The sequence below is a fragment of the Pristiophorus japonicus genome, chromosome 15 (assembly GCF_044704955.1).
Source record: "Pristiophorus japonicus isolate sPriJap1 chromosome 15, sPriJap1.hap1, whole genome shotgun sequence".
NCBI classification, from domain to species: domain Eukaryota; kingdom Metazoa; phylum Chordata; class Chondrichthyes; family Pristiophoridae; genus Pristiophorus; species Pristiophorus japonicus.
Genome location: NC_091991.1, coordinates 115,929,038 through 115,955,988, shown reverse-complemented (window position 1 = coordinate 115,955,988; position 26,951 = coordinate 115,929,038). Strand labels below are relative to the sequence as shown.

General features: G+C 49.0%; 1 protein-coding gene across 4 annotated transcripts in view; it reads left to right on the top strand.

The window, feature by feature from the left end:
* Positions 1–26,951, top strand: part of abca3b (ATP-binding cassette, sub-family A (ABC1), member 3b) — a 188,672-nt gene that overhangs the window by 116,776 nt on the left and 44,945 nt on the right. For 3 of the 4 annotated variants that reach the window (XM_070900871.1, XM_070900873.1, XM_070900874.1), the window contains 6 exons: positions 1,815–1,998; positions 3,907–4,213; positions 5,094–5,370; positions 8,640–8,844; positions 22,554–22,773; positions 25,948–26,106. In XM_070900871.1, the coding sequence (XP_070756972.1) occupies positions 1,815–1,998; positions 3,907–4,213; positions 5,094–5,370; positions 8,640–8,844; positions 22,554–22,773; positions 25,948–26,106 (1,352 nt within the window). The remainder of the gene's footprint in view (positions 1–1,814; positions 1,999–3,906; positions 4,214–5,093; positions 5,371–8,639; positions 8,845–22,553; positions 22,774–25,947; positions 26,107–26,951) is intronic. The other variant, XM_070900872.1, reaches the window with a different exon arrangement.

The following is a 26,951-nucleotide window of genomic DNA, read 5'->3' as shown; positions in this document are numbered from 1 at the left end:
ATTTACAACCCTCTGAGAGAAGAAATTTCTCCTCATCTCAGTTTTAAATGGGCGGCCCTATGAGTGGAAATAACCTCCCTGCATCTACCTTGTCGAGCCCCCTCATTATCTTATAAGTTTCAAATAGATCATCTCTCATTCTTCTGAACTCCAATGTGTATAGGCCCAACCTGCTCAACCTTTCCTCATAAGTCAACCCCCTCATCTCCGGAATCAACCTAGTGAACTTTCTCTGAACAGCCTCCAATGCAAGTATATCCTTCCTTAAATAGAGACCAAAACTGTACGCAGTACTCCAGGTGTGGCCTCACCAATACCTTGTACAGTTGTAGCAGGACTTCTCTGCTTTTATACTCTATCCCCTTTGCAATAAAGGCCAATATTTCATTTGCCTTCCTAATTACTTGCTGTACCTGCATACCAACTTTTAGTGTTTCATACACAAGGACCCCTAGGTCTCTCTCTACCGCAGCACTTTGCAATTTTTCTCCATTTAAATTATAATTTGCTTTTCTATTATTTCTGCCAAAGTGGATAACTTCACATTTTCCCATATTATACTCCACCTGCCAAATTTTTGCCCACTCACTTAGCCTGTCTATATCCCTTTGCAGATTTTTTGTGTCCCCCTCACAATTTGCTTTCCCACCCATCTTTGTATCATCAGCAAACTTGGTGCATTACACTCGGTCCCTTCATCCAAGTCATTAACATAGATTGTAAATAGTTGAGGACCCAGCACCGATCCCTGCGACACCCTACTAGTCACTGTTTGCCAACCGGAAAATGACCCATTAATCCCGACACTCTGTTTTCTGTTAGTTAGCCAAACCTCTATCCACGCTTGGTCTTGACTCTCAGGGGGAAATGCCACAACCACCGAGTACGATATAAATATATAATGTCTGTCACACTACCTTACTCTCTCATCCTTTTAAGATGCTCCTTAAAACCTACCTCTTTGACCAAGCTTTTGGTCATCAGTCCTAATATCGCCTTATGTGACTCGGTGTCAGATTTTGTTTAATAATGCTCCTGTGAAGTGCCTTGGGACCTTTTACTACGTTAAAGGCGCTATATAAATACAAGTTGTTGTGAGCAATGAAAATGGAGAGCTTTTAGTAACTTCGAACTCAAATAAAGGTTTAAAAATTGGGATGGTGAGAAGATGGAATAAAGAGACATACATGCAGAAGATTGTGATGTGAGATTGTGTTTTAGGCATTTATCTTTGTAGCTTAAGATCAATATTGCAACAACTGTGCAGAAACTGAAAATAAACAAAACTGGTCAGCCCAAGGAGCTGTGTTTCTGGGCCCAAGGAGCTGGGATCCTGGGCCCAAGGAGCTGTGTTTCTGGGCCCAAGGAGCTGTTTTCTGGGCTCAAGGAGCTATATTTCTGGGCCTAAGGATAAGGGTTGCCCAGGACCTGCTGAGAGACTGAATGTTCACATTAAGTAACAGCGGCAGTATCAAAGCCTCTTGAGGTGCCGGTGGGAACCACTGATCCCAGTGACATGCCAGCTTCGAGTAATGAGATCCCGGTGTATTTTAACCCCCTCCATGTCTCTCTCCCATTTCCCATCTTTAATCCCTCCTATCTTTTTTCCCCACTGCCTCTCCCTCTCCCCACCTGTCTCTTCCTCCCATCTTCTCCCTTTCCCTGCTCCCCCCCCTTGGTGCCAGTCTCACTTTCGCTGTCTGGTGATTTTCCAGCTCATGTTTTGGGTGTAGCTTGTGCTGATTCTGGTGCCGAGGACTGTCTCCACTTGAGTGTAACATTAATCATCAGTCGGTGCCTGTGGTCCTTTGTAGGGTCGGGAAGCTGGTAGATAGCAGCGTGGATATTCAGGCCATCCAGCTGCCAGCGCTCCAGTTCCAGCATGAGCGCAGGATGAGTAACTGGTCAGCTGGGGAGAGCAGCCTGACTGGCCTGATGGACATTCCAGATAGCAGTGACCATCCTGACGACAACTCATATGTCAAACTGAACACAGGGGTAAGTTCATAATTTGCAGGCACCTCTCGAAGTTAAAGGGGCACACACCTCTCAGAATTAAAAGGACATTGAAGGGATCTGCATTTTTTAAAAATTCCAAACTTTTATTTATTTGTTTTCAAGCAGAATGGGCCCTTTAATGGTGTCAATTGCTAGCAGCCAGAGACTTGAACACAAAATCTAGGCTGACACTCCAGTGCCATATTGAGGGATTGCTACACTGTCAGAGGGGCAGTACTGAGGGAGCCAATCATAGGCAGTCCCTCGGAGTCGAGGAAGACTTGCTTCCACTCTAAAAATGAGTTCTTAGGTGACAATACGAGAATTACAGTCTCTGTCACAGGTGGGACAGATAGTTGTTGAGGGAAAGGGAGGGTAGGACTGGTTTGCCGCATGCTCTTTCCGCTGCCTGCGCTTCGTTTCTGCATGCCCTCGGCGATGAGACTCGAGGTGCTCAGCGCCCTCCCGGATGCACTTCCTCCACTTAGGGCGGACTTTGGCCAGGGACTTCCAGGTGTCGGTGGAGATGTTGCACTTTATCAGGGAGGCTTTGAGGGTGTCATTGAAACGTTTCCTCTGTCCACCTTTGGCTCGTTTGCCATGAAGGAGAGTGCTTGCTTTGGGAGTCTCGTGTCAGGCATGCGAACAATATGGCCTACCCAGCGGAGCTGATCGAGTGTGGTCAGTGCTTCAATGCTAGGGATGTTGGCCTGATCGAGGACGCTAATGTTGGTGCATCTGTCCTCCCAGGGGATTTACAGGATCTTGCGGAGACATCATTGGTGATATTTCTCCAGCGACTTGAGGTGTCTATTGTACATGGTCTATGTCTCTGCCATACAGGAGGGTGGGTATTACTACAGCCCTGTAGACCATGAGCATGGTGGTAGATTCGAGGGCCTGGTCTTCGAACACTCTTTTCCTCAGGCGGCCGAAGGCTGCACTGGTGCACTGGAGGCGGTGTTGAATCACGTCGTCAATGTCTGCCTTTGCTGATAAGAGGCTCCCGAGGTATGCACTTTCGGAGGGGCAATGCTGAGGGAGTGCTGCGCTGTCGGAGGGGCAGCACTGAGGGAGTGCTGTGCTGTTGGAGGTGTACTGAGGGAGTGCTGCGCTGTCAGAAGGGCAGTACTGAGGGAGAGCTGCACTGACGGAGGAGCAGCACTGAGGGAGTGCTGTACTGTCGGAGGGGCAGTACTGAGGGAGTGCTGTACTGTCGGAGGGGCAGTACTGAGGGAGTGCTGTACTGTCGGAGGGGCAGTACTGAGGGAGTGCTGTGCTGTTGGAGGTGTAGTACTGAGGGAGTGCTGCGCTGTCAGAAGGGCAGTACTGAGGGAGAGCTGCACTGACGGAGGAGCAGCACTGAGGGAGTGCTGTACTGTCGGAGGGGCAGCACTGAGGGAGTGCTGTACTGTCGGAGGGGCAGCACTGAGGGAGTGCTGTACTGTCGGAGGGGCAGTACTGAGGGAGTGCTGTACTGTTGAAGGGTCAGTACTGAGGGAGTGCTGTACTGTCGGAGGGTCAGTACTGAGGGAGTGCTGTACTGTCGGATGAAATGTTCTGCCCTCTTCGGTGAAGGTATAAAATCCCACGGCATTATTTGGAGAAGATACTTGGTGTCCTGGAAAATATTGATCCCTTAATCAACATCACGAAAACAGATTCTCTGGTCATTATCACATTACTGTTCCTGGGAGCTTTCTGTGCGCAAATTGGGTGCCACCTTTCCTACGTTACAACAGTGACTACACTTCAAAAAGTAAGTGCTTTGGGATGTCCTGAGGTTGTGAAAGGTCTTTCTTTAATGAGGGCAAGTATCTGCCCCTTTACTGGGGGGCTGGTATTTTTTGTTCTGTTGGATTCTCTTGCTCTATAAAAGCCTTGATGTTGCGTCCTTGTCTTATGCAGATCATCCTATTTTTGCAACAGTTCTATGCCATGTTCAGGAAGAGAGCATCATTCACCTGGAGGAATTGGAAGATACTCATAGCTCAGTTTATGATCCCGCTGATTTTTGCCTCTTTTGCGTTGATTGTTGCCAAGACATTTCCAGGACCCCAGGATTCACCTCCACTAAATCTGACTCTACAAAGATATGCGCCAACCATTGTTCCTTACTCAGTGAGGCCTGACTCCCAGAGCCAGACTAGCGACTTGGCCCAGGCATACAGAGACCTGCTGCCTGCACATTTGGGCACTCCAAAGCATATCGACGGTGAGGGACCTCTCGACTGACCCAACTGCTATACTGATCTCTTTCCTTTAACTCCTCGCTCGAGTCTTCACCCTCACAGCTCTCCCGATGGTTTTATAAGTCAGGGATAACTCTGTGTTCGTGAGCGCGAATCACTGCACATGAGCCCCAATGTTCCTCAGTCCCGATGAGACAGAGCCCCTGGTATTTGGGACTCCATCCAATGATGCCTGCTCTCCGTCCCTATTTTCGGGGCCACGCAAAATTCTACAGAATGTGGGGCAGACAATTACTGTGCCCGCCCCTTCTTGCAGCCATTACAGGAAGAGGCGGGGCTAGTGGGATGACATCATCCACCAGATACCCCACAATTTTTGCCCAAGTTGTTCCAATGCTCAGAGTTGTTACCCTGCAGAAGGCTGGCTCACAGGATTGAATCCTGAGGGAGCGTTTGGTTGGGGCTGGGGAACAGCAAATTTACAATCTGCCTCTGCCTCTTACACACAGTCTTCTCCAATAGGCAGCCCTCTTACACACTGTCTCCTCCAATAGGCAGCCCTCTTACACAACATCTCCTCCAATAGGCAGCCCTCTTGCATAACGGCCCTCCAATAGGCAGCCCTCTTACACAACTTCTCCTGCAATAGGCAGCCCTCTTACACAAGGTCTCCTCCAATGTCCCTCCAGTACATATCTTACCCACAAATTCAAGGCAACTTGGGATATCTTTCTGTATAAATTTAAATTGTTAAGGATGAACTTTGATCAGTAAAATTAACCTTCCTCAAGTCTTTGGTTGTGGTGCGAGAGTCACCCTTGGTCACTCTTGGCGTGGGGCTGTGTGGATTTGATGTTTATTGTGTGAATTCTGACAGATGTTTGTTGGCTCCTTTTATTCCAGGTGAAATGATTGATTTTTTGTTGAATTCTTCAATAATGATTGGATCAAACTTTGATGATGAGTTTGTTGTAGCTGCTTCTTTCCGTGACACATTGGCAATTGGGTCCAAGTTACGGATCTTTTTCAATAACGTGGGCTACCATACTTCTGCTACCTCTCTGATGTTAATGGACAACGCCTTGTTAAAAGTAGTGATGGGGCCGACTGCTTCGATCAGTACCACCAACTTCCCACAGCCTCGCAACACTACAGAGCAAGCAATGGACGAACTGAATGAGTACGTGCTCAGCATTAGCCTTGTGCAAGAACTGGACCCTTAAAATAATTGGGAGGGAGATGCACCAGTGGTGTGGTACTCAACAATACAGACCAGTCACGTCCCAGGTTTGAGCCCCTGATCTGTGCTGAGTCAGCCAGCGACAGCTGCAGAGACACCCTGGCCCAGAGCAGGAATAATCAACCAGTCAATGACTGTGTTGTTCCAATTTTTTCCCCTGCTGTCTGACTGATTCTCGCTGGGTTAGTACTTCCACCAGTAAGTGTGAGCTGAAGCAGTGAGAACTAGCCGGCTGTTTGACAGCAGAAGGCATCACAGCCCAGCCTGATTCTGTCACACGCAGTCCAGAAGGGCTGACTGTGTGTCTATCTGTGTGTCTGTGTGATTGTGTCAGCGTGTGTGCATGTCTATCTGTGCCTGCATGTTGGTGTGTGTGGGTGTCAGTGTGTCTGTCAGTGTGTGGGTGTCCATCTGTGCCTGCGTATGTTCTGTATCTGTCAGTACTTTTGTCGGTCACTGTGTACGTATGTCTATGTCAATGTATGTGTCTATATCCGTGTCAGTGTATATATCTGTGTGAGTGTGTGTGTGTGGATTTTTGTCAATGTGTATCTGTGTCTGTGTGTGTATGTGTGTCAGTGTGCGGGTCCGGGTGCAGGCAGTAGCTCAGGCTGTGCCATGAACACAGCCGACTGTGTCATGGTCAGTAATCCATACTTCCTGCACCACAACAGTGCACCACAACAGGCAGCCCAGGCTTGTGTGGATATAACAGCGGATTTAATATTGTATTGTGTGTCTGACGTTACACGTCCACTGCTCTGTGTGGGCAAGTGCCCTGATTTAACACCTGTTATTTACAACAGTTTTAGATCAGGAAGTTTAAAAAGAAATCTGAAAGTTACACACATAGTCAGGGATCGGTGGGTGTGAACAGGGCCAGCGGGCGGGCATGAGCGGGGTCAGCAGGCGTCAGCGGGGTGGGCGTCAGCAGGGTTGGGGTCAGCGGATGTGAGTGGGCTCGGCGGGCGTGAACGAGGTCAGTGAGTGGGTGTGAGCGAGATCGGTGGGTGTGAGCGGGCTCGGCGGGCGGATGTGAGAGGGGTCGGCGGGTGGATGTGAGCGGGGTCGACGGGTGGATGTGAGAGGGGTCGACGGGTGGATGTGAGAGGGGTCGATGGGTGGATGTGAGCGGGGTCGACGGGTGGATGTGAGAGGGGTCGACGGGTGGATGTGAGCGGGGTCGACGGGTGGATGTGAGCGGGGTCGACGGGCGGATGTGAGCGGGGTCGACGGGTGGATGTGAGAGGGGTCGGCGGGCGGATGTGAGCGGGGTCGATGGGTGGATGTGAGCGGGGTCGACGGGTGGATGTGAGCGGGGTCGACGGGTGGATGTGAGCGGGGTCGACGGGTGGATGTGAGCGGGGTCGACGGGTGGATGTGAGCGGGGTCGACGGGTGGATGTGAGCGGGGTCGACGGATGGATGTGAGCGGGGTCGACGGGTGGATGTGAGAGGGGTCGACGGGTGGATGTGAGCGGGGTCGACGGGTGGATGTGGTCGACGGGTGGATGTGAGAGGGGTCGACGGGTGGATGTGAGAGGGGTCGACGGATGGATGTGAGCGGGGTCGACAGGTGGATGTGAGCGGGGTCGATGGGTGGATGTGAGTTGGGTCACTGGGTGGATGTGAGCGGGGTCGACGGGTGGATGTGAGCGGGGTCGACGGGTGGATGTGAGCGGGGTCGACGGGTGGATGTGAGCGGGGTCGACGGGTGGATGTGAGCGGGGTCGACGGGTGGATGTGAGCGGGGTCGACGGGTGGATGTGAGCGGGGTCAGCGGATGTGAGCGGGGTTGGTGGGTGGGTGTGAGCGGGGTCAGCGGATGTGAGCGGGGTTGGCGGGTGGGTGTGAGCGGGGTCATCGGATGTGAGCGGGGTTGGCGGGTGGGTGTGAACGGGGTCAGCGGGTGTGAGCGGGGTCAGTGGGTGGGTGTGAGCGGGGTCAGCGGATGTGAGCGGGGTTGGCGGGTGGGTGTGAACGGGGTCAGCGGGTGTGAGCGGGGTCAGTGGGTGGGTGTGAGCGGGGTCAGCGGATGTGAGCGGGGTCAGTGGGTGGGTGTGAGCGGGGTCAGCGGATGTGAGCGGGGTTGGCGGGTGGGTGTGAACGGGGTCAGCGGGTGTGAGCGGGGTCAGCGGATGTGAGCGGGGTTGGCGGGTGGGTGTGAACAGGGTCAGCAGGTGTGAGCGGGGTCAGTGGGTGGGTGTGAGCGGGGTCAGCGGATGTGAGCGGGGTTGGCGGGTGGGTGTGAACGGGGTCAGCGGGTGTGAGCGGGGTCAGTGGGTGGGTGTGAGCGGGGTCAGCGGATGTGAGCGGGGTTGGTGGGTGGGTGTGAGCGGGGTCAGCGGGGTTGGCGGGTGGGTGTGAACGGGGTCAGCGGATGTGAGCGGGGTTGGCGGGTGGGTGTGAACGGGGTCAGCGGGTGTGAGCAGGGTCAGTGGGTGGGTGTGAGCGGGGTCAGCGGATGTGAGCGGGGTTGGCGGGTGGGTGTGAACGGGTTCGACGGACGAATGTGAGTCAGGTCGGCGGGCGGGTGTGAACGGGTTCGACGGGTGTGAGCTGCGTCTGCGGCCGGATGTGCACAAGGTCGCTAGATATGAATGGCTCAGTGGATGGGAACGTACACACACTGGGCACTGACCCGCTGGACTGTGTCCTAGGCATCTACAATTGGCACAGTGACTGAGGGAAGTTACCTACAGGTGAAGCTAATTCCTCGTTCCCTGCAGGCCACTGGTGTCTTGCCATCTTGGTTGGGAATGAGACCAGAGGATAAAAAGGGCACAATCGGAATGAGCGCCAAAGAGATTTAACTTCATTTCTGAGCCTGTGCTTTAATAGAAAGGACAACGATCCCATTCATCAGCTGCACTCCAAACAGGCCTAGCCAACTGAGGGTATTGCTGTGGGGTTGCAGGAGATGGGTTTAGTCATTCCCTGCCGGTTTGGGGTTCGGTTCTCCTGCACTCCCACAGAGAGTCTTTTCCCGTCCAGCCATGAATGTGGCACAGAGATGTCACTATCCCAAAACAGGAGCCAGTTCCCTGGTGAAGGTTTCCGTTCATCACTCAATAATCCGTGGTTAATGGAGCCAAGAGTAGTACTTCCTTCTTTAGTTACGGGAAGCTGGAACTAGTAGGCTGGAGGTAAGGTTAGGGGCAGCAGCTTGTTTGTGCATCAATTCACTTCGTTTTTTTCATCTGCTTACAGAGGTCGAGTAGGGTTTGCTTTGGCCTTCAACCTGATGTACGGAATGGCATTTCTGTCCAGCACCTTCTCGATGTTGTTGGTGTCTGAGAAAACCATAAAATCCAAGCTCGTTCAGCTTGTCAGTGGTCTTCATGTTATCAACTTCTGGCTGTCTGCTCTCCTCTGGGATTTAATTAACTATGCCATGCCATGTCTCGCAATCCTGGTAAGAAACTGACTCCTGAGGCTGACTCGAGAAATAAAACAGGAACCTCAACATCTTTCAAACTGATCCCACTGAGCTGACATAAGAAATACAAGCAGGAGTTGGCCATTTGGCCCCTCAAGCCTGCTCCGCCATTTAATAAGATCACGACTGATCTGATCATGGACTCAGCTCCACTTACCTGCCTGCTCCCTGAAACCCTTTATTCCCTTATCACTCAAAAATATGTCTTTCTCTGCGTTAAATATATTCAATGACCCAGCCTCCACAGCTCTCTGAGATTTACAACCCTCTGAGAGAAGAAATTTCTCATCTCAGTTTTAAATGGGCAGCCCCTTATTCTGAGATTATGCCCCCTAGTTTTAGTTACTCCTATGAGTGGAAATATTCTCTCTGCATCCACCTTGTCGAGCCCCCTCATTATTTTATATGTTTCGACATTCATCTAAACTCCAATGAGTACAGGCCCAACCTACTCAACCTATCTTCATAAGTCAACCCTCTCATCTCCAGAATCAACCTAGTGAACCTTCTCTGAACAGCCTCCGATGCAAGTATATCCTTCCCTAAATACGGAGACCAAAACTATACGCAGTACTCCATGTAAAGTCCTGTCCCCTCAGTACAGATTCACATGAGGCATGTAGTGAAGTCAAGGTCACTCTGGACCTGCACCTTTATTTCACAGTTCTGGAATGCTGCACTTGCCTGAGACCTGTCCTTATATACCTGTCTCTTGCAAGTGCACCCCTGGTGGTAAGCTATGCTGGTGGTTACAGGTCATATCTTATTACAGTCATGTATAGCATGTTAGGATACAGTTATATATAATAATGTAAGATACATGACATCACCCTCCCCCAAGGTCTTATTGTCTTTATAGGTTCAGTCTCTCAGGTGGTCTACGCTCTCGCGTGGAGCGTCTGAGTTGTGGTTCAGTTGTTTGCCTTGGTGTCTGTTTTTCTTTGGGTGTGGTTGCTGATATCTCGCCTGGGCTGTCTGTTTCGATTGGTGTGATTGTTGTTGACTCGCCTGGGCTGTCTGTTGGGATTGCCCTTTCCTCAGGTTGTTCCCTCGGTCTGTCTACCAGGTGTGGTGCGAGTTCCACATTGTAGTCTGCCTCTGATTCCGCAGTGTTGTTGGTAAATCTGCTTTTGACTTGGTCTACATGCCTCCGGCAGGTTTTGCCATTGTCCATTTGTACTACCAGTAGCCTGTTTCCTTCCTTGCCCGTTACTGTCCCTGAAAGCCATTTGGGACCCCTGCCATAGTTTAGTACAAACACTTTGTCCCCTATCTCATTCCATCTCCCCCTCGAATTTCTGTCATGGTACTCAGTCAGCTTACGGCGCTTTGCCTCAACGATTTCGTGCATGTCTGGGAGGATTAATGAGAGCCTTGTTTTTAAAGTTCTTTTCATCAACAGTTGCACGGGGAGGATCCCAGTCAGTGAGTGCGGACGAGATCTGTACGCCAGCAGCAGTCGGGACAGGCGACCCTGCAGCGAGGGACCTTGGATTTTAAGCATGCCTTGTTTAATGAATTGCACTGCTCTCTCCGCCTGGCCATTGGAGGCCGGTTTGAATGGTGCCGTCTTGACATGATTTATGCCGTGGTCAATTATAAAGTCTTGGAATTCTGCGCTGGTGAAGCACGGACCATTGTCACTGACCAATATGTCAGGGATTCCGTGTGTTGCAAACATAGTTGCGAGACTCTCCACAGTGGTGGAGGTTGTGCTCGAGTTTAAAATGGTGCGTTCGATCCACTTTGAAAATGCATCTACAACTACGAGGAACATTTTGCCCATGAATGGGCCCGCATAGTCTACGTGCACCTGCGACCACGGTTTGGTAGGCCAGGGGCTCAGTGGAGCCTCCCTGGGGGCATTGCTGAGTTGGTGCACCTTTGGACGCAGAGCTCCAAGTCCGCGTCAATACCAGGCCACCAGACGTGGGATCTGGCTATGGCCTTCATGAGAACGATCCCCGGGTGCTCGCGGTGGAGCTCCGGGACAAATGCCTCTCTGCCTCGCAGACGCATGACTACTCGGCTGCTCAACATCAGGCAGTCTGCTTGTAGTGATAGTTTATGCATGCGCCTGTGAAAGGGTTTTAATTCCTTGGGGCAGGCATCGCGAGCCTCTGCCCAGTCACCGGTTAGGACACATCTTTTTACTAAGGATAACGTGGAGTCGCTGGCCATCCAGGCTCTGATTTGGCGAGCCGTCATGGGTGAATCTGTGGACTCAAAGGCATTGATTGCCATGACTATCTCACAGTCCTGTTCGTCAGACCCTTCCGTGATCGCCAGGGGTAGCCTGCTGAGCGCATCGGCACAGTTGTCTGTGCCTGGTCGGTGCCTTATGGTATAGTCGTAGGACGCCAGCATGAGTGCCCACCATTGAATTTGCGCCGAGGCGTTGGCGTTTATTGCCTTGCTCTCTGATAGGAGGGACGTGAGTGGCTTGTGGTCGGTTTCTAACACGAACTTGGCCCCAAAAAGGTATTGGTGCATCTTTTTGACACCGTACACGCACGCGAGTGCCTCCTTCTCTACCATTCCGTACCCGTGCTCCGCCCGTGAAAGTGACCTGGAGGCAAAAGCTATGGGTTGTAATTTGCCCGCACTATTGACATGTTGCAAAACGCACCCGACCCCATACGCTAACGCATTGCATGTGAGAACTAGCTTTTTACCTGGGTCAAAGAAAGTCAAAATACTGTTGGAACACAGAAGGTTGCGTGCCTTATTGAAGGCGCGTTCCTGGGCGTCCCCCCAAAACCAATCGCACCCCTTCCTGAGTATCACGTGGAGGGGCTCCAGCAGCATGCTTAAGTTCTGCATAAAGTTCCCAAAGTAATTGAGTAGCCCATTGAAAGGCGCGCAGTTCTGAGACATTCCAGGGCCTGGGTGCCAGGCGAATTGCTTCTGTTTTGGACTCTGTTGGGCGGATTCCATCAGCGGCAATCCTTCTGCCCAAAAATTCAACCTCGGGTGCGAGAAACAGGCACTTGGATTTCTTGACTCGTAGGCCTACCCGATCCAACCACTTTAGTACTTCCACCAAATTACAGAGATGGGAGTCGGTGTCCCTGCCCGTGATAAGTATGTCGTCTTGAAATACAACCGTCCCTGGGATGGATTTGAGCAGACTCTCCATGTTGCGCTGGAATATGGCAGCTGCCGACCTGATGTCGAATGGGCATCGATTGTACATGAAAAGGCCTCGATGTGTGTTGATGGTGGTGAGTAGCTTGGATTCCTCGGTCAATTCTTGCGTCATATACGCAGATGTGAGGTCTAATTTTGAGAAAAGTTTACCTCCAGCCAATGTGGCAAATAAGTCCTCCGCTCTGCGCAGCGGGTACTGGTCCTGTAGGGAGACTCTGTTTATGGTAGATTTGTAGTCTCCACAGATTCGTACGGATCCTTCAGGCTTCATGACTGGGATGATGGGACTTGGCCAGTCGCTAAATTACACAGGTGACATAATGCCTTCCCGCAGAAGCCTGTCTCGTTCGTGTTCAATCTTTTCCCTCATCACATAGGGTACAGCTCTGGCCTTGTGATGGACCGGTCTAGCATCCTGTGTGATGTAGATTTTGACTTTGGCCCCTTTGAAAGTGCCTGGCTGAAAGAGATGTTCAAATTGCTTTATAACTGTTGAGCAGGAGGTCCGTTCCTCTAATGACATGGCAATGGACATCATCCCATTTCCAGTTTAGTTTTGCCAGCCAGCTTCTCCCCAGCAGTGCTGGGGGGTCTCCGGGGTCAATCCACAGGGGAAATCGGTTCACTGTCCCTTTGTGTGTGACAGTGAGCATGGCGCTGCCGAGGACTGGTACGATTTCTTTGGTATAGGTCCTTAGTTTGGTGTCGACCCTTGTGAGTTTTGATCTGTCTCTTTTATGCGGCCACAGTTGTTCAAATTGTTGAGCGTCCATGAGAGATTGACTCGCTCCCGTATCCAGCTCCATGTTGACAGGTATCCCGTTGAGTAGGACCCTCATCATTATAGGAGGCGTCCTGTTGTAGAAGCAGCGGCCATTGATCGTGTTGACCCGCTGTACACCGGTGTCCCGGGTACTGTCCCCACCATCTTCTGGTCCACTTTCCGACCCATCCAATTCGTATACCAACTGAGCTGCCGTTTTTTTGCACATGCGGGCCAAATGCCCTGTATATTCACAATTTCTGCAAACAGCCTGCTGAAATCGACATTCCCTTGACGAGTGCCCACCCCCACACCTCCAGCACAGACCTGTTCCATTGTTCAAAGTGTTCCCAAAGAATGAGCTGCGTCAGGCTGATCTCTCTTGAGCTTCTCTCAGGTTGTAGTTGATTGCTCGCATTGTGGGTTGATGAGGTGTGAACGGCCGTTCCTGTGGCCCTTGATGGCTTCTGCCTGCTGTCGAGAGCCTGTCCTCCCGGTTTTGTCTATGTGTGGGGGTAGCAGCTTGTTTCGTGCTGTGAACTTCTTGTTCCGATATTTCGTTAGTTGTCGTACCTGCATTGTAAATCAACCTCGTTTCTTCTTCCCCTACCAAGAATGTCTGTGCAACCAATGCTGCTGCCTCTAAGGTCAGGTTCTTGGTCTCTATGAGCTTTCAGAATATGCCTGCGTGGCCTATTCCTTCAATGAAAAAGTCTCTCAGCATTTCTCTCCTCAATTCATCGGAGAACTCACATAAACTAGCCAACCTCCGAAGTTCCACCACCAAGTCGGGTATGCTCTGGCCCACACAGCGTCTGTCGTTGTAGAACCTGTGTCTGGCCATGTGTATTCTGCTCGCTGGCTTCAGGTGGTCTCTTACCAGTGTGCTCAATTCTTCAAACGACTTGCTTGCTGGTTTCTCGGGCGCCAACAGATCCTTCATTAAAGCGTATATTTTCGAGCCACAGCTGGTCAAGAGATGGGCTCTTCTCTTGTCTGCCTTATCGTCTGTCTTTGGTTACAAAGCTTTGCTGGAGCCTTTCTATAAAGTCCTCCCAATTGTCCCCCGCATTGTACTTTTCATCTGATCCATTGTTCGCCATTCTATGGATTCTGTAATCCCATCCTCGTCGCCACTGTAAAGTCCTGTCCCCTCAGTAGATTCACATGAGGCATGTAGTGAAGTCAAGGTCACTCTGGACCTACACCTTTATTTCACAGCTCTGGAATGCTGCACTTGCCTGAGACCTGTCCTTTTCTACCTGTCTCTTGCAAGTGCATCCCTGGTGGTAAGGTATGCTGATGGTTACAGATCATATCTTATTACAGTCATGTATAACATATTAGGATACAATTATATATAATAATGTAAGCTACATGACACTCCGGTTGTGGCCTCACCAATACTCTGTACAGTTGTAGCAGGACTTCTCTGCTTTTATACTCTCTCCCCCTTGCAATGAGGGCCAACATTCCAGTTGCCTTCCTGATTACTTGCTGTACCTGCATACTAACTTTTTGTTTCATGCACAAGGACCCCCAGGTCCCTCTGTACTGCAGCACTTTGCAATTTTTCTCCATTTAAATTATAATTTGCTTTTCTATTTTTTCTGCCACAGTGGCTAACCTCACATTTTCACATATTATACTCCATCTGCCAAATTTTTGCCCACTCACTCAGCCTGTCTGTATAACTTTGCAGATTTCTTCTGTCCTCCTCACAATTTGCTTTCCCACCCATCTTGGTATCATCAGCAAACTTGGCTACATTACACTCGGTCCCTTCATCCAAGTCACTAATATAGATTGTAAATAGTTGAGAGGCTCCAACACCGATCCCTGTGGCACCCCATTAGTTACTGTTTGCCAACCGGAAAATGATCCATTTATCTCAACTCTGTTTTCTGTTAGTTAGCCAATCCTCTATGCATGCTAATATATTATCCCCAACTCCGTGAACTTTTATCTTGTGCAGTAACCTTTTATGTGGCACCATATCGAATGCCTTCTGGAAATCCAAATACACCAATCCACTGGTTCCCCCTTATCCACCCTGCTCATTACATCCTCAAAGAACTCCAGCAAATTTGTCAAACATGATTTCCCTTTCATAAAACCATGCTGACTCTGCATCCTCTAAGGGACCAGCATTTACTTTAGCCACTCTTTTTCTTTTTATGTACCTGCAGAAACTCTTACTATCTGTTTTTATATTTCATGCTAGTTTGCTTTCATAATCTATCTTTCCTCTATTATTTTTTTTAGTCGTTCTTTGCTGGCTTTTAAGTTTCCCAATTCTCTGGCCTCCCACTAGGGAATCATGCTTTTCCAAATGTCCTGTTACTGCTTCCTTATTAATGGACTCTAGCATTTTCACGACGACAGATGCTAGGCTAACTGGTCTATAGTTTCACGCTTTCTGTCTGCCTCCTTTTTTAAATAGGGGCGTTACATTTGTGGTTTTCCAACCCACTGGGACTGCCCCAGAATTCAGGCAATTTTGGTAGCTTACAACCAATGCATCCACTATCTCTGCAGCCACTTCTCTTAAGACCCGAGGATGCAAGCCATCAGACCCACGGGACTTGTCCGCCTTTAGTCCTGTTATCTTACCGCGTACTACTTCTTTAGTGATAGTGATTGTATTAAGTTCCTTCCTCCCTATAGCCCCTGGATTATCCACTATTGGGATGTTTTTAGTGTTTTCTACCGTGAAGACCGATACAAAGTATTTGATCAAAGTCTCTGCCATTTCCCTGATCCCCATTATTAATTCCCTAGTCTCATCCTCGAAGGGACCAACATTTACTTTAGCCATTCTTTTCCTTTTTATGTACCTGCAGAAACTCTTACTATCTGTTTTTATATTTCGTGCTAGTTTGCTTTCATAATCTATCTTCCCTTAGATGGTCCCTTAGAGGATGCAGAGTCAGCATGGTTTTATGAAAGGGAAATCATGTTTGACAAATTTGCTGGAGTTCTTTGAGAAACTTTTAAAAGCCAGCAAAGAACGACTAAAAAAATAATTAAGAGAGGGAAGACGCTGGGATCCCTTGGGACTTCAGGGGATGAGCTCCCTGGTGGCGGAACATGGGAATGCATGCTTTACTGATACACAACATCACTGCCCCCCCCCCCGCCCAACGTCAAAGTGAAAGCTATTTACAAGGTGAGGCGGTCGGGAGCCTTTCTTTCCCTGGTGGACCGCCTCGGTACAAATGTCTGTTCTGGTGTGTTGGCTGTGCCCTCGCTGGGCTGGCGTGTTGTTGGCCCTGCAGGGCTGCTAGGTGAGCCTGGCCTTGCTGGGCTGTTGGGCGTGATGAGTTCGATTTCCTGGTCCGGCGTGTGTCGTTGATCCTCAGGGTGTGTGTTGTGGGCTCGAAAAAGGTGGTGTCTGCTGTGGGTTGTTCAGGGCAGTCTGTGAACCGCAGCCTCGTTTGGTCCAGGTGCTTTCTGCAAATTTGTCCATTGTCTAGTTTGACTACAAACACCCTATTTCCTTCTTTAGCTATCACCGTGCCTGCGATCCACTTGAGACCATGTCCATAGTTTAGCGCATACACAGGGTCATTCAGATCAATTTCCCGTGACACAGTGGCGCAACCATTGTTTACATTTTGTTGCTGCCGCCTGCTCTCTACCTGATCATGCAGGTTGGGGTGAACCAGCGAGAGTCTGGTTTTAAGTGTCCTTTTCATGAGTAGCTCAGCTGGGGGCACTCCTGTGAGTGAGTGGGGTCTCGTGCGGTAGCTGAGCAGTACTCGGGACAGGCGGGTTTGGAGTGAGCCTTCTGTGACTTGTTTAAGGCTCTGTTTGATGGTTTGTACTGCCTGCTCTGCCTGCCCATTGGAGGCTGGTTTAAAAGGGGCCGAGGTGACATGTTTGATCCCATTGCGGGTCATGAATTCTTTAAATTCGGCACTGGTGAAACATGGCCCGTTGTCACTAACCAGTATGTCAGGCAGGCCGTGGGTGGCAAACATGGCCCTCAGGCTTTCAATGGTGGTGGTGGCGGTGCTTCCCGACATTATTTCACATTCAATCCATTTTGAAAAAGCATCCACCCCACCAGGAACATTTTACCGAGAAACAGGCCCGTATAGTCAACATGGATCCTCGACCATGGTCTGGAGGGCCAGGACCAAAAACTTAGTGGTGCCTCTCTGGGCGCATTGCTCAACTGAGCACATATGCTGCATTGCTGTACACAGGACTCTATAAGTCAGAGTCGATACCGGGCCACCACACGTGGGATCTGGCTATCGCTTTCATCATTACTATACCCGAGTGTGTGCTGTGGAGATCCGAGATAAACGTCTCCCTGCCCTTTTTGGGGTGGCACTACGCAGGCAGTCTGCCTGAATGGACAGCTCGTCATTTCGCCGCTGGAACGGCTTGATTGGCTCTTGCATTTCAACGGTGATGCTGGCCCAGCTCCCATGCAGTGCACAGTTTTTTACTAGGGACAGCAGAGGATCTTGGCTGGTCCAAGTCCTAATCTGGCGGGTCATGATAGGTGATTTATCATTTTCAAACACTTCCATGACCATCAATAAGTCTGCGGGCTGCGCCACCATCAACAAGTTTGCAGGCTGCGCCATTTCCACCCCCGTGGTGGGCAATGGTAGCCGACTGAGAGCATCCGCACAGTTCTCGGTGCCTGGTCTGTGGCGGATGGTATAGTTATACGCTGATAGCCCGCATACAAAGGTGGTCACTTGCGCTGAGGCATTAGTATTTATCCCCTTGTTTTCAGCGAACAGGGATGTGAGGGGCTTGTGATCGGTTTCCAGCTCAAATTTGAGGCCAAACAGGTCCTGATGCATTTTCTTTACACCGAACACACACGCTAATGCCTCTTTCTCAATCATGCTGCAGGCCCTCTCGGCCTTAGATAAGCTCCTGGAAGCATAGGCGACAGGTTGCAACTTCCCCGCAACATTAGCTTGTTGTAATACACACCCGACTCCGTACAACAACGCGTCACATGCTAGCATAAGTCTTTTACACGGGTTATACAATACAAGCAGCTTGTTGGAGCATAAAATGTTTCTGGCTTTCTTAAAAGCAATTACTTGGTTTTTTCCCCATACCCAGTTCTCACCTTTGCGCAACGACACATGTAGGGGCTCTAAGAGGGTGCTTAATCCCGGTAGGAAGTTACCAAGATAGTTGAGGAGTCCCAGGAACGAATGCAGCTCCGTGACGTACTGTGGCCTGGGCGCGTTCCTCATAGCCTCTGTCTTGGCGTCTGTGGGCCGAATGCTGTCCGCCGCGATCTTTCTCCCCAAAAACTCCACTTATGTTGCCATAAGACGCATTTCGACGTCTTCAGCCGCAGCCCTATGCGATCCCGTCGCTGGAGGACTTCCTCCAGGTTTTGTTGGTGCTCGGCAGTGTCCCGACCCGTGATCAATATGTCGTCCTGAAAGACCACCGTGTGTGGTACCGACTTGAGTAGGCTCTCCATGTTTCTCTGGAAGATCGCTGCAGCCGACCGAATTCCAAATGGGCATCTGTTGTAGATGAACAGTCCCTTGTGCGTTTTGATGCAGGTGAGGCCCTTCGAAGACTCCTCCAGCTCCTGCGTCATGTAGGCCGAAGTCAGGTCGAGCTTGGTGAACGTTTTGCCTCCTGCCAGCGTCGCAAATAGGTCGCCTGCCTTAGGTAGCGGGTATCGGTCCTGTAGCGAGAAATGAGTAATAGTTACTTTATAATCGCCACAAATCCTGACCGTGCCATCACTTTTGAGTACTGGAACAATCGGGCTGGCCCACTCGCTGAATTCCACTGGGGAGATGATGCCCTCGCATTGCAGCCTGTCCAGCTCGATTTCCACTCTCCCTCATCATGTGAAGTACCGCTCGCGCCTTGTGGTAAATGGGTCGTGTCTCTGGGACCAAGTGGATCCGCACCTTCGCCCCGGAAAAGTTTCCAATGCCTGGCTCAAAAAGGGAAGGAAATTTGTTAAGAATCTGGGTACATGAGCCCTCATCGACATGTGATAGCACTCGGATGTCATCCCAGTTCCAGTGGATTTTGCCCAGCCTGCTCCTTCCAAGCAATGTGGGGCCATCGCCCGGGACAATCCAGAGTGGCAGTTTGTGCACCGTGCCCTCGTAGGTGACCTTGACCATGGCACTGCCCAGGACAGTGATAAGCTCTTTGGTGTACGTTCTCAGTTTCGTGTGGATGGGGCATCAGGGCTGGTCTGAATGCCTTGTTGCACTACAGTCTCTCAAACATCTTTTTACTCATGATGGATTGGCTAGCGCCAATGTCCAGTTCCATGGCTACGGGTAAGCCATTCAGTTTTACGTTTAGCATTATAGTTGGACATTTTGTTGAAAATGTGTGCACCCCGTGTACTTCAATATCTGCCTCCTCTCTCTCAGGCTCGAAATTGCTTTGATCCACCATGGACCGATCTTCCTCTGCCATGTGGTGGTTAGCAGGTTTTGCAGAGCTTGTTGGAGGTGCCCCATTGTTCCACAGCTCTTGCAAACATACCCTTTGAAGCGGCATGAATCGGCTGAATGGAAGCCTCCACAACGCCAACAAGGTGTGAATTGTCTTGCATTCATCCTTTGTTGGGGACTCTGAATCATCTGAGTCACCTGAGGCCTGCTGGCAGTTGCAGACTCGTGGGTTCTGCCCTGTACATTTCTGCTTGCAAACACAGTTCCAGTTAATTTATGAACATTGCTATCACTTGTGTGCTGAGAGATTTGTTTGGTGTTATCACTGGCGGACATAAACGCCTGTGCTATCGTAATGGCCTTACTGAGGGTCGATGTCTCTACAGTCAAAAGTTTTCGTAGGATGGTCTCGTGGCCAGTGCCCAGTACAAAAAAGTCTCTGAGCATTTGCTCCAGGTAGCCATCAAACTCACATTGTCCTGCAAGTCGCCTTAGCTCGGCGATGTAGCTCGCCACTTCCTGACCTTCAGATCGCTGGCACGTGTAGAACCGATACCTCGCCATCAGCACGCTCTCCCTCAGGTTAAGATGCTCTCGAACCAGTGTACACAGCTCTTCATATGACTTATCTGTGGGGTTCGCCAGAGCCAGAAGATTCTTCATGAGGTTGTAGGTCGGTGCCCCGCAGACTGTGTAAGGAGGGCCACTCTCCTTTCTGCAACGCTTCCTTCTCCGTCCAGCTCATTGGCTACAAAGTACTGGTCTAGCCGTTCGACATAGGCTTCCCAGTCCTCACCCTCCGATAACTTCTCCAGGATGCCCACAGTTTGCTGCATCTTTGCGTTGGATTCGTATTCTCATCGCCAGTTATTGTGTTCCTAACACAGATGAGGCTACACAAAGGGAGGTTAAAGTAACAGTGACCTCAGTCTTTAATAAGACACTCCAGTGTGAGGAACAGGCCTTCGGGGCTGGCTTATATACGGTGCTCCCTTGGGACTTCAGGGGATGAGCTCCCTGGTGGTGGAACATGGAAGTGCATGCTTTACAGATACACAACACCTCTGGCCTCCCACTAGTCTTGGCCACTTTGTATGCCCTTGTTTTCAATTTGGTACCATCCCTCAGTTCCTTCATTAGCCACAAATGATTATCCCTTCTCTTACAATCTTTCCTCCTCATTGGAATATATTTTTGTTGAGAGTTATGAAATATGTCCTTAACCGTCTGCTACTGCTCATCAACCGTCCCACACTTTAATCTATTTTCCCAGTCCACTTTAGCCAACTCTGTCCTCATACCTTTATAGTTTCCTTTGTTTAAGCTTAGGACACTGGTTTGAGATCCAACTTTCTCACCTTTCAAATGAATTTAAAATTCAACCATGCTGTGATGACTCATTGCTGGAGGATCCTTTACTCGGAGATTGATTATTAATACTGTCTCATTACATAGTACCAGATCTAAGATAGCCTGCTCCTTGGTTGGTTCCACAAAGTACTGTTCAAGGAAGCTACCCCGGATACACTCTATGGACTTTTCCTCAAGAGTACCCTGACCAATTTGCTTTGTCCAATCGATATGAAGGTTAAAATTGCCCATGATTATTGCCATTCCTCTTTTACAAGCCTCCATTTTTTGTTGATTTATAGTCCGTCCAACAGTGTAGCTCCTGTTAGGGGGCCTGTAGACTACACCCACCAGCGGCTTTTTCCCCTTACTATTTCTTATCCCCACCCAAACTGATTCAACATCTTGATCTTCTGAGCCAATATCGTTTCTCACTAATGCACTGATCTCATCCTTTATTAACAGAGCTACCCCACCTCCTTTTCCTTTCTGTCTATCCTTCCAAATTGTCAAATACCCCTGAATATTTAGTTCCCAGTCTTGGTCACCTTGCACACACGTCTCTGTAATGGCTATTAGATAATACCCATTTGTATCTATTTGTGCCGTTAATTCATCTATTTTGTTACATATGCTGCATTCTGATAAAGAGCTTCTAAATTTGTTTTTTTACCATTTTTTCCTGCTTTGACCCTACTTTCTGATACACCTTTATGTTTATACATTCTGTCCCCTTCTGGCATGCTCTGATTTTCATTTCCCCCGGTGCTACCCTGCTCTATTGCCTTCTCCTTATTCTTTGACTTTTTAAATTTCTGCTCACCTGAACCCTCCCCCCCCACTAATTAGTTTATGTCTTGTAGAGAGTCGGATTTCTGAACATCCCGCAGGGAGACTGGCAGCGTGTGTCTCTGGGTAACTGTGTTGAGGGCGGGGGATGGGGGAGTTTATTATTATAAATAGGTCCCGTCTACTCGAGGTCTGTCCTGATGGAGCTTTTTCTGAAGGTGTGGGGCCCAGTAACAGCCCTGTACCTGCCATTTCTCTGCCCCACTCCTCCAGTGCTGTGACATTTAAATGGGAACTCTCCCAACTAAGCCAGAATCCTGTTGCTGCTTCAAAATCAGAGACTGCCGTACAGGGCAGGTCGTCATCATAGGCAGTCCCTCGAAACGAGGATGACTTGCTTCCACGCCAAAAAAGGATAAGTTCACAGGTGTTTCAATGAAGGACCTAATATTCCAGGTCCTGAACTACATCCTGAAGTGTGGAAGATGGATTTTTTTAACATATAGTGACTGTTGCACACCAGCTACCACACAGGCTTGACAGAGCCAGGTCTTGGTCCAGTGGCAAGGGTTATCCAAGACGACTGGAGACCTGCTTTGCTGCACGGGACCTAGTGCGCACACATATCGCAGTGTGGGCTGAGCCGTGCTGTCCCTGGCCCCGAACTCACGTCTCTCCTGGGCCCTGATCACATCCCTCCACAGTCTCTCACCGCTCCTGCTGTACCTGCCCACGCTCCAATCACCAACCTCGACCTTGATGGCATCACTGCCCAGGAGGGCAGGTACAGAGACAGCCGCTGCAGTTAGAAACTTCTTAAAACCCATCTGTTTGACCAAGTGTTCGGTCACGCTCCTGATATCCCTACTCTGGCTCAGTATCCATTGTCCTTGTGTCTCTGGGGATGTTTCTCTATAGTGGGGCTGTACAATCGTGAAACGTTTGTGTGTGTGTGTGTGTGTGTGTGTGTGTGTTCAGAGCCTGTAATTATTTTGTTGAGTAATATTCTGCCTATGTCCGGCATTTGGAGCCACTCATGAAGTGGGCCCGATCCTCTGCAGAGCTCACTGCTCTGACACTGAGGAACGATGTTGTCTGGCCTGTGATGTGTCTATTCTGGGTACACCTGAATAGTCTGATCCCAGCCCAATGGTCATCTGAAAATAACGGCAGGAGAGCCACAGATAATTAGCCTCTTTGTGATTTGATTGCAGTTCATTTTCGAGATCTTTAACCTGCCACCTTACACGAGACAGGAGCATCTCGGAGATGTGCTGATACTTCTGATGTTCCACGGCTGTTCCATCATCCCCCTCATGTACCTCTGCCACTACTTCTTCACTTACACTGCCACAGCTTACACCAGGATCACCATAGCCAACATTCTGACTGGCACTGCCAGCTTCATGACCGTCAACATCATGAAAATCCCAGGTACTTGGGAGTAAGGGACTCACAGATGGGAGTTTAGGGGCTGAGAATTCCATTCCACTGCTTCGAGTCACTGTTTGTAGGGTCTTGATGTCTGAATTTTGCATTTCGACAAGCGAGAGCTTTGTACAATGTACTGCATTACGTCGTGTTGCATTGCATTGGTACTTTTGTGGCGTGCTGCATTGGTGCTGTGATGCATTGCATCGGTGTGCTGCCGCAGAGCCCTGCCTTGGCGCTGTCACGGCGCCCTGCGTTTGGTGCCGATGCAGTGGTGTGCATTGGTGTGGTCAGCAGGATATGCATTGGTGCTGTTGCAGCGACATGCATTGGGCTGTAACGCTGTGCATTGGTGCTGTAATACCCTGCATCGTGCTGTCACAGTGTCCTGCATTGGTGTTGTAGTGTCATTGGCGCTGTGTTTGATTGTATTGGCCCTGTGATGCCTTGTGTTAGTGCAGTGTTGCAGAATGCCAAGATCCAGTTGTCTTCCTGGATTTTCCATAGGCCGAGGTCCAGAACTCGGTGGTAAAGATTGGCGGGGAAGAGTCGCTCGGAACCACTTGAGCCTCATTATAACCAGCACAGGAGGATCATTGACAGCTTGGTGACATGGAGGAATGAGGAAGAGTAGACCAGCTGGCTACCCTCAGTCAGGAGAGAGCTCGGTTTAGGAGAGGGGAAAAAGGAAAATTATTTCAAATTGGAATAAAATAGCAACTGTAACAGTAGCAACTCTGTTGGTTGGAGCATAACCAGGAAATAGTGGGGGCTTGTAAAAAGGGAACAGCAATAATCATGGGTGATTTTAACCTCCATATTGATTGGACAAATCTAATTGGTCAGGGTAGCCTTGAGGAGGAGTTCATAGAGTGCGTAAGGGACGGGTTCCTTGAGCAGTATGTAACGTGACCGACCAGGGGGCAGGCTATCTTAGATCTGGTCCTGTGTAATGAGACAGGATTAATCAACAATCTCCTAGTAAAGGATCCCCTTGGAATGAGTGATCATAGCATGATTGAATTTCAAATTCAGATGGAGGGTGAGAAAGTTGGATCTCTAACCAGCGTAGTAAGCTTAAATAAAGGAGACTGAAGATATGACAGCAGAGTTGGCTAGTGGACTGGGAAAATAGATGAAAGTATGGGACGGTTGATGAACAGTGGCGTACATTTAAGGAGATATTTCATAACTCTCAAGAAAAATATATTCCAGTGAGGAGGAAAGGCTGTAAGAGAAAAGATAGCCATCCGTGGCTAACTAAAGAAATAAAGGACGGTATCCAATTAAAAACAAGAGCATACAAAGTGGCCAAAACTAGTGGGAGGACACAAGACTGGGAAGCTTTTAAAAGCCAGCAAAGAATGATTAAAAAAATGATTAAGAAAGGGAAGATAGACTATGAAAGTAAACTAACACGAAATATAAAAACAGATATCAAGAGTTTCTATAGGCATATAAAAAGGAAAAGAATGGCTAAAGTAAATGTTGGTCCCTTAGAGGACGAGATCGGGGAATTAGTAATGGGGAACATGGAGATGGCAGAAACTCTGAACAAATATTTTGTATCAATCTTTACGGTAGAGGACACTAACAATATTGCAACAGTGGATAGTCAAGGGGCTATAGTGGGGGGAGGAACTTAACACAATCACAATCACTAAGGAGGTGGTACTCTGTAAGATAATGAGACTAAAGGCAGATAAATCCCCTGGACCTGATGGCTTGCATCCTAGGGTCTTAAGAGAAGTAGCGGCAAGGATTGTGGATGCATCAGCTGTAACTTACCAAAATTCCCTGGATTCTGGGGAGGTCCCAGCAGATTGGAAAACTGCAAATGTAACGCCCCTATTTAAAAAAAAAGAGGCAGATAAAAAGCAGGAAACTATAGGCCAATTAGCCTAACATCTGTGGTTGGGAAAATGTTGGAGTCCATTATTAAAGAAGCAGTAGCAGGACATTTGGAAAAGCAAAATTCGGTCAGGCAGAGTCAGCATTGATTTATGAAGGGGAAGTCATGTTTGACAAGTTTGCTGGAATTCTTTGAGGATGTAACGAACAGGGTGGATGAAGAGGAGCCAGTGGATGTGCAAATGGAGTATAATGTTGGAAAGTGTGAGGTCATGCACTTTGGCAGAAAAAAATCAAAGTGCAAGTTATTATTTAAATGGAGAAAGATTGCAAAGTGCTACAGTACAGCGGGACCTGGGAGTACTTGTGTATGAAACACAAAAGGATAGTATGCAGGTACAGCAAGTGATCAGGAAGGCCAATGGAATCTTGACCTTTATTGCAAAGGGGATGGAGTGTAAAAGCAGGGAAGTCTTGCTACAGTTATACAGGGTATTGGTGAAGCCACACCTGGAATACTGTGCGCAGTTTTGGTTTCCATATTTACGAAAGGATATACTTGCTTTGGAGGCAGTTCAGAGAAAGTTCACTAGGTTGATTCTGGAGATAAGGTAGTTGACTTATGAGGAAAGGTTGAGTAGACTGGGCCTCTACTCACTGGAATTCAGAAGAATGAGAGATGATCTTATCAAAACGTATAAGATTATGAGGGGGCTTGACAAGGTGGATGCAGAGAGGATGTTTCCACTGATGAGGGAGACTAGAACTAGAGGGCACGATCTTAGAATAAGGGGCCGCCCATTTAAAACACTGATGAGGAGAAATTTCTTCTCTCAGAGAGTTGTAAATCTGTGGAATTTGCTGCCTCAGAGAGCTGTGGAAAGCTGGAACATTGAATAAATTTAAGACAGAAATAGACAGTTTCTTAAACGATAAGGGGTTATGGGGTACGGGCAGGGAAGTGGAGCTGAGTCCATGATCAGATCAGCCATGATCTGATTGAATGGCGGTGAAGGCTCGAGGGGCCGTATGGCCTACTCCTGCTCCTATTTCGTATGTTCTTAACACCCTGATTTCTGAAGCAGTTTTGTCCCTCCAATTCCAGCACTGTGGATCTTTCTGTGGAAACTCGAACTGCTGACCTCGAGATACTCAGGTCTTGAGAAACATCCAGCTCCCTTCAGTACTGTTGAATTCCAGTGCTTCATCCCTTCCCCAAGTGACTCCCTGCCCTGAATGGAGGGGAGGGGTTGGTGGGGGTCCTGAACAATAGGCTGCAAATGCACTTAGCTGAGTTTCATTATGTTTAATGGTTTCTCCCCACAGAGTTTGGTCTGACATACCTGGCAGATATTCTGGACAAAGTGTTCCTCATTTTACCCAATTATTGCCTGGGACAGGCCCTGAAACACGTTTATACGAACTACCAATTGATCAGCGTGTGCACCATTAGCCCAGTTGCTGAATTTCTGTGCGAGTCATTCAGTGAGTATGCCCTCCAATCTCAAACACTTTTACACATATGATGTATGAACCAAGAGGCAGCTGGCAGGAGGAGTGACGATGTTCTGCTTGTGACGATAGGTTGTGTATTCAGGTAACATGAAAAATGGAGACAGACAACATTCAAAGACAATCATAGAATCATAGAAATTTACAGCACAGAAGGAGGCCATCCAGCCCATTTATGTCTGTGCTTGCTGAAAAAGAGCTATCCGATCTAATCCTGCTTTCCAGCTCTTGGTCCGTAGCCCTTTAGGTTCTGGCACTTCAAGTGCACATCCAAATACTTTTTAAATGCGATGAGGGTTTCTGCTTCTACCATCCTTTCAGTCAGTGCTTTCCAGACCCCCACAACCCTCTGGATGAAAAAAAGTTCTCCTCAACTCCCCTCTAATCCTTCTGCCAATTATTTTAAATCTATGCCCCTTGGTTATTGACTTCTCTGCTAAGGGAAATAGGTCCTTCCTATCCACTCTATTTAGCCCCCTCATAATTTTATACACCTTAATTAAATCTGTTCCAAAAAAAAACAACCTAAGCCGATCCAATCTTTCCTCATAGCTAAAATTCTCCAGTCCTGGCAACATCCTCTTAAATTTCCTCTGTACCCTCTCTAGTGCAATCACATCTTTCCTGTAATGACGTGACCAGAACTACTGTATGCAGTACGCTAGCTGTGGTCTAACGAGTGTTTTATACAGTTCAAGCATATTGGCCGTAAGCCCTGCAAGCCTGCTCTTACATTCTGTGTCTTGGCTAATAAATGAAACTATCCGTATGCTGCCTTAACCATCTTATCTACCTGTCCTGCTACCTCAGGGATCTGT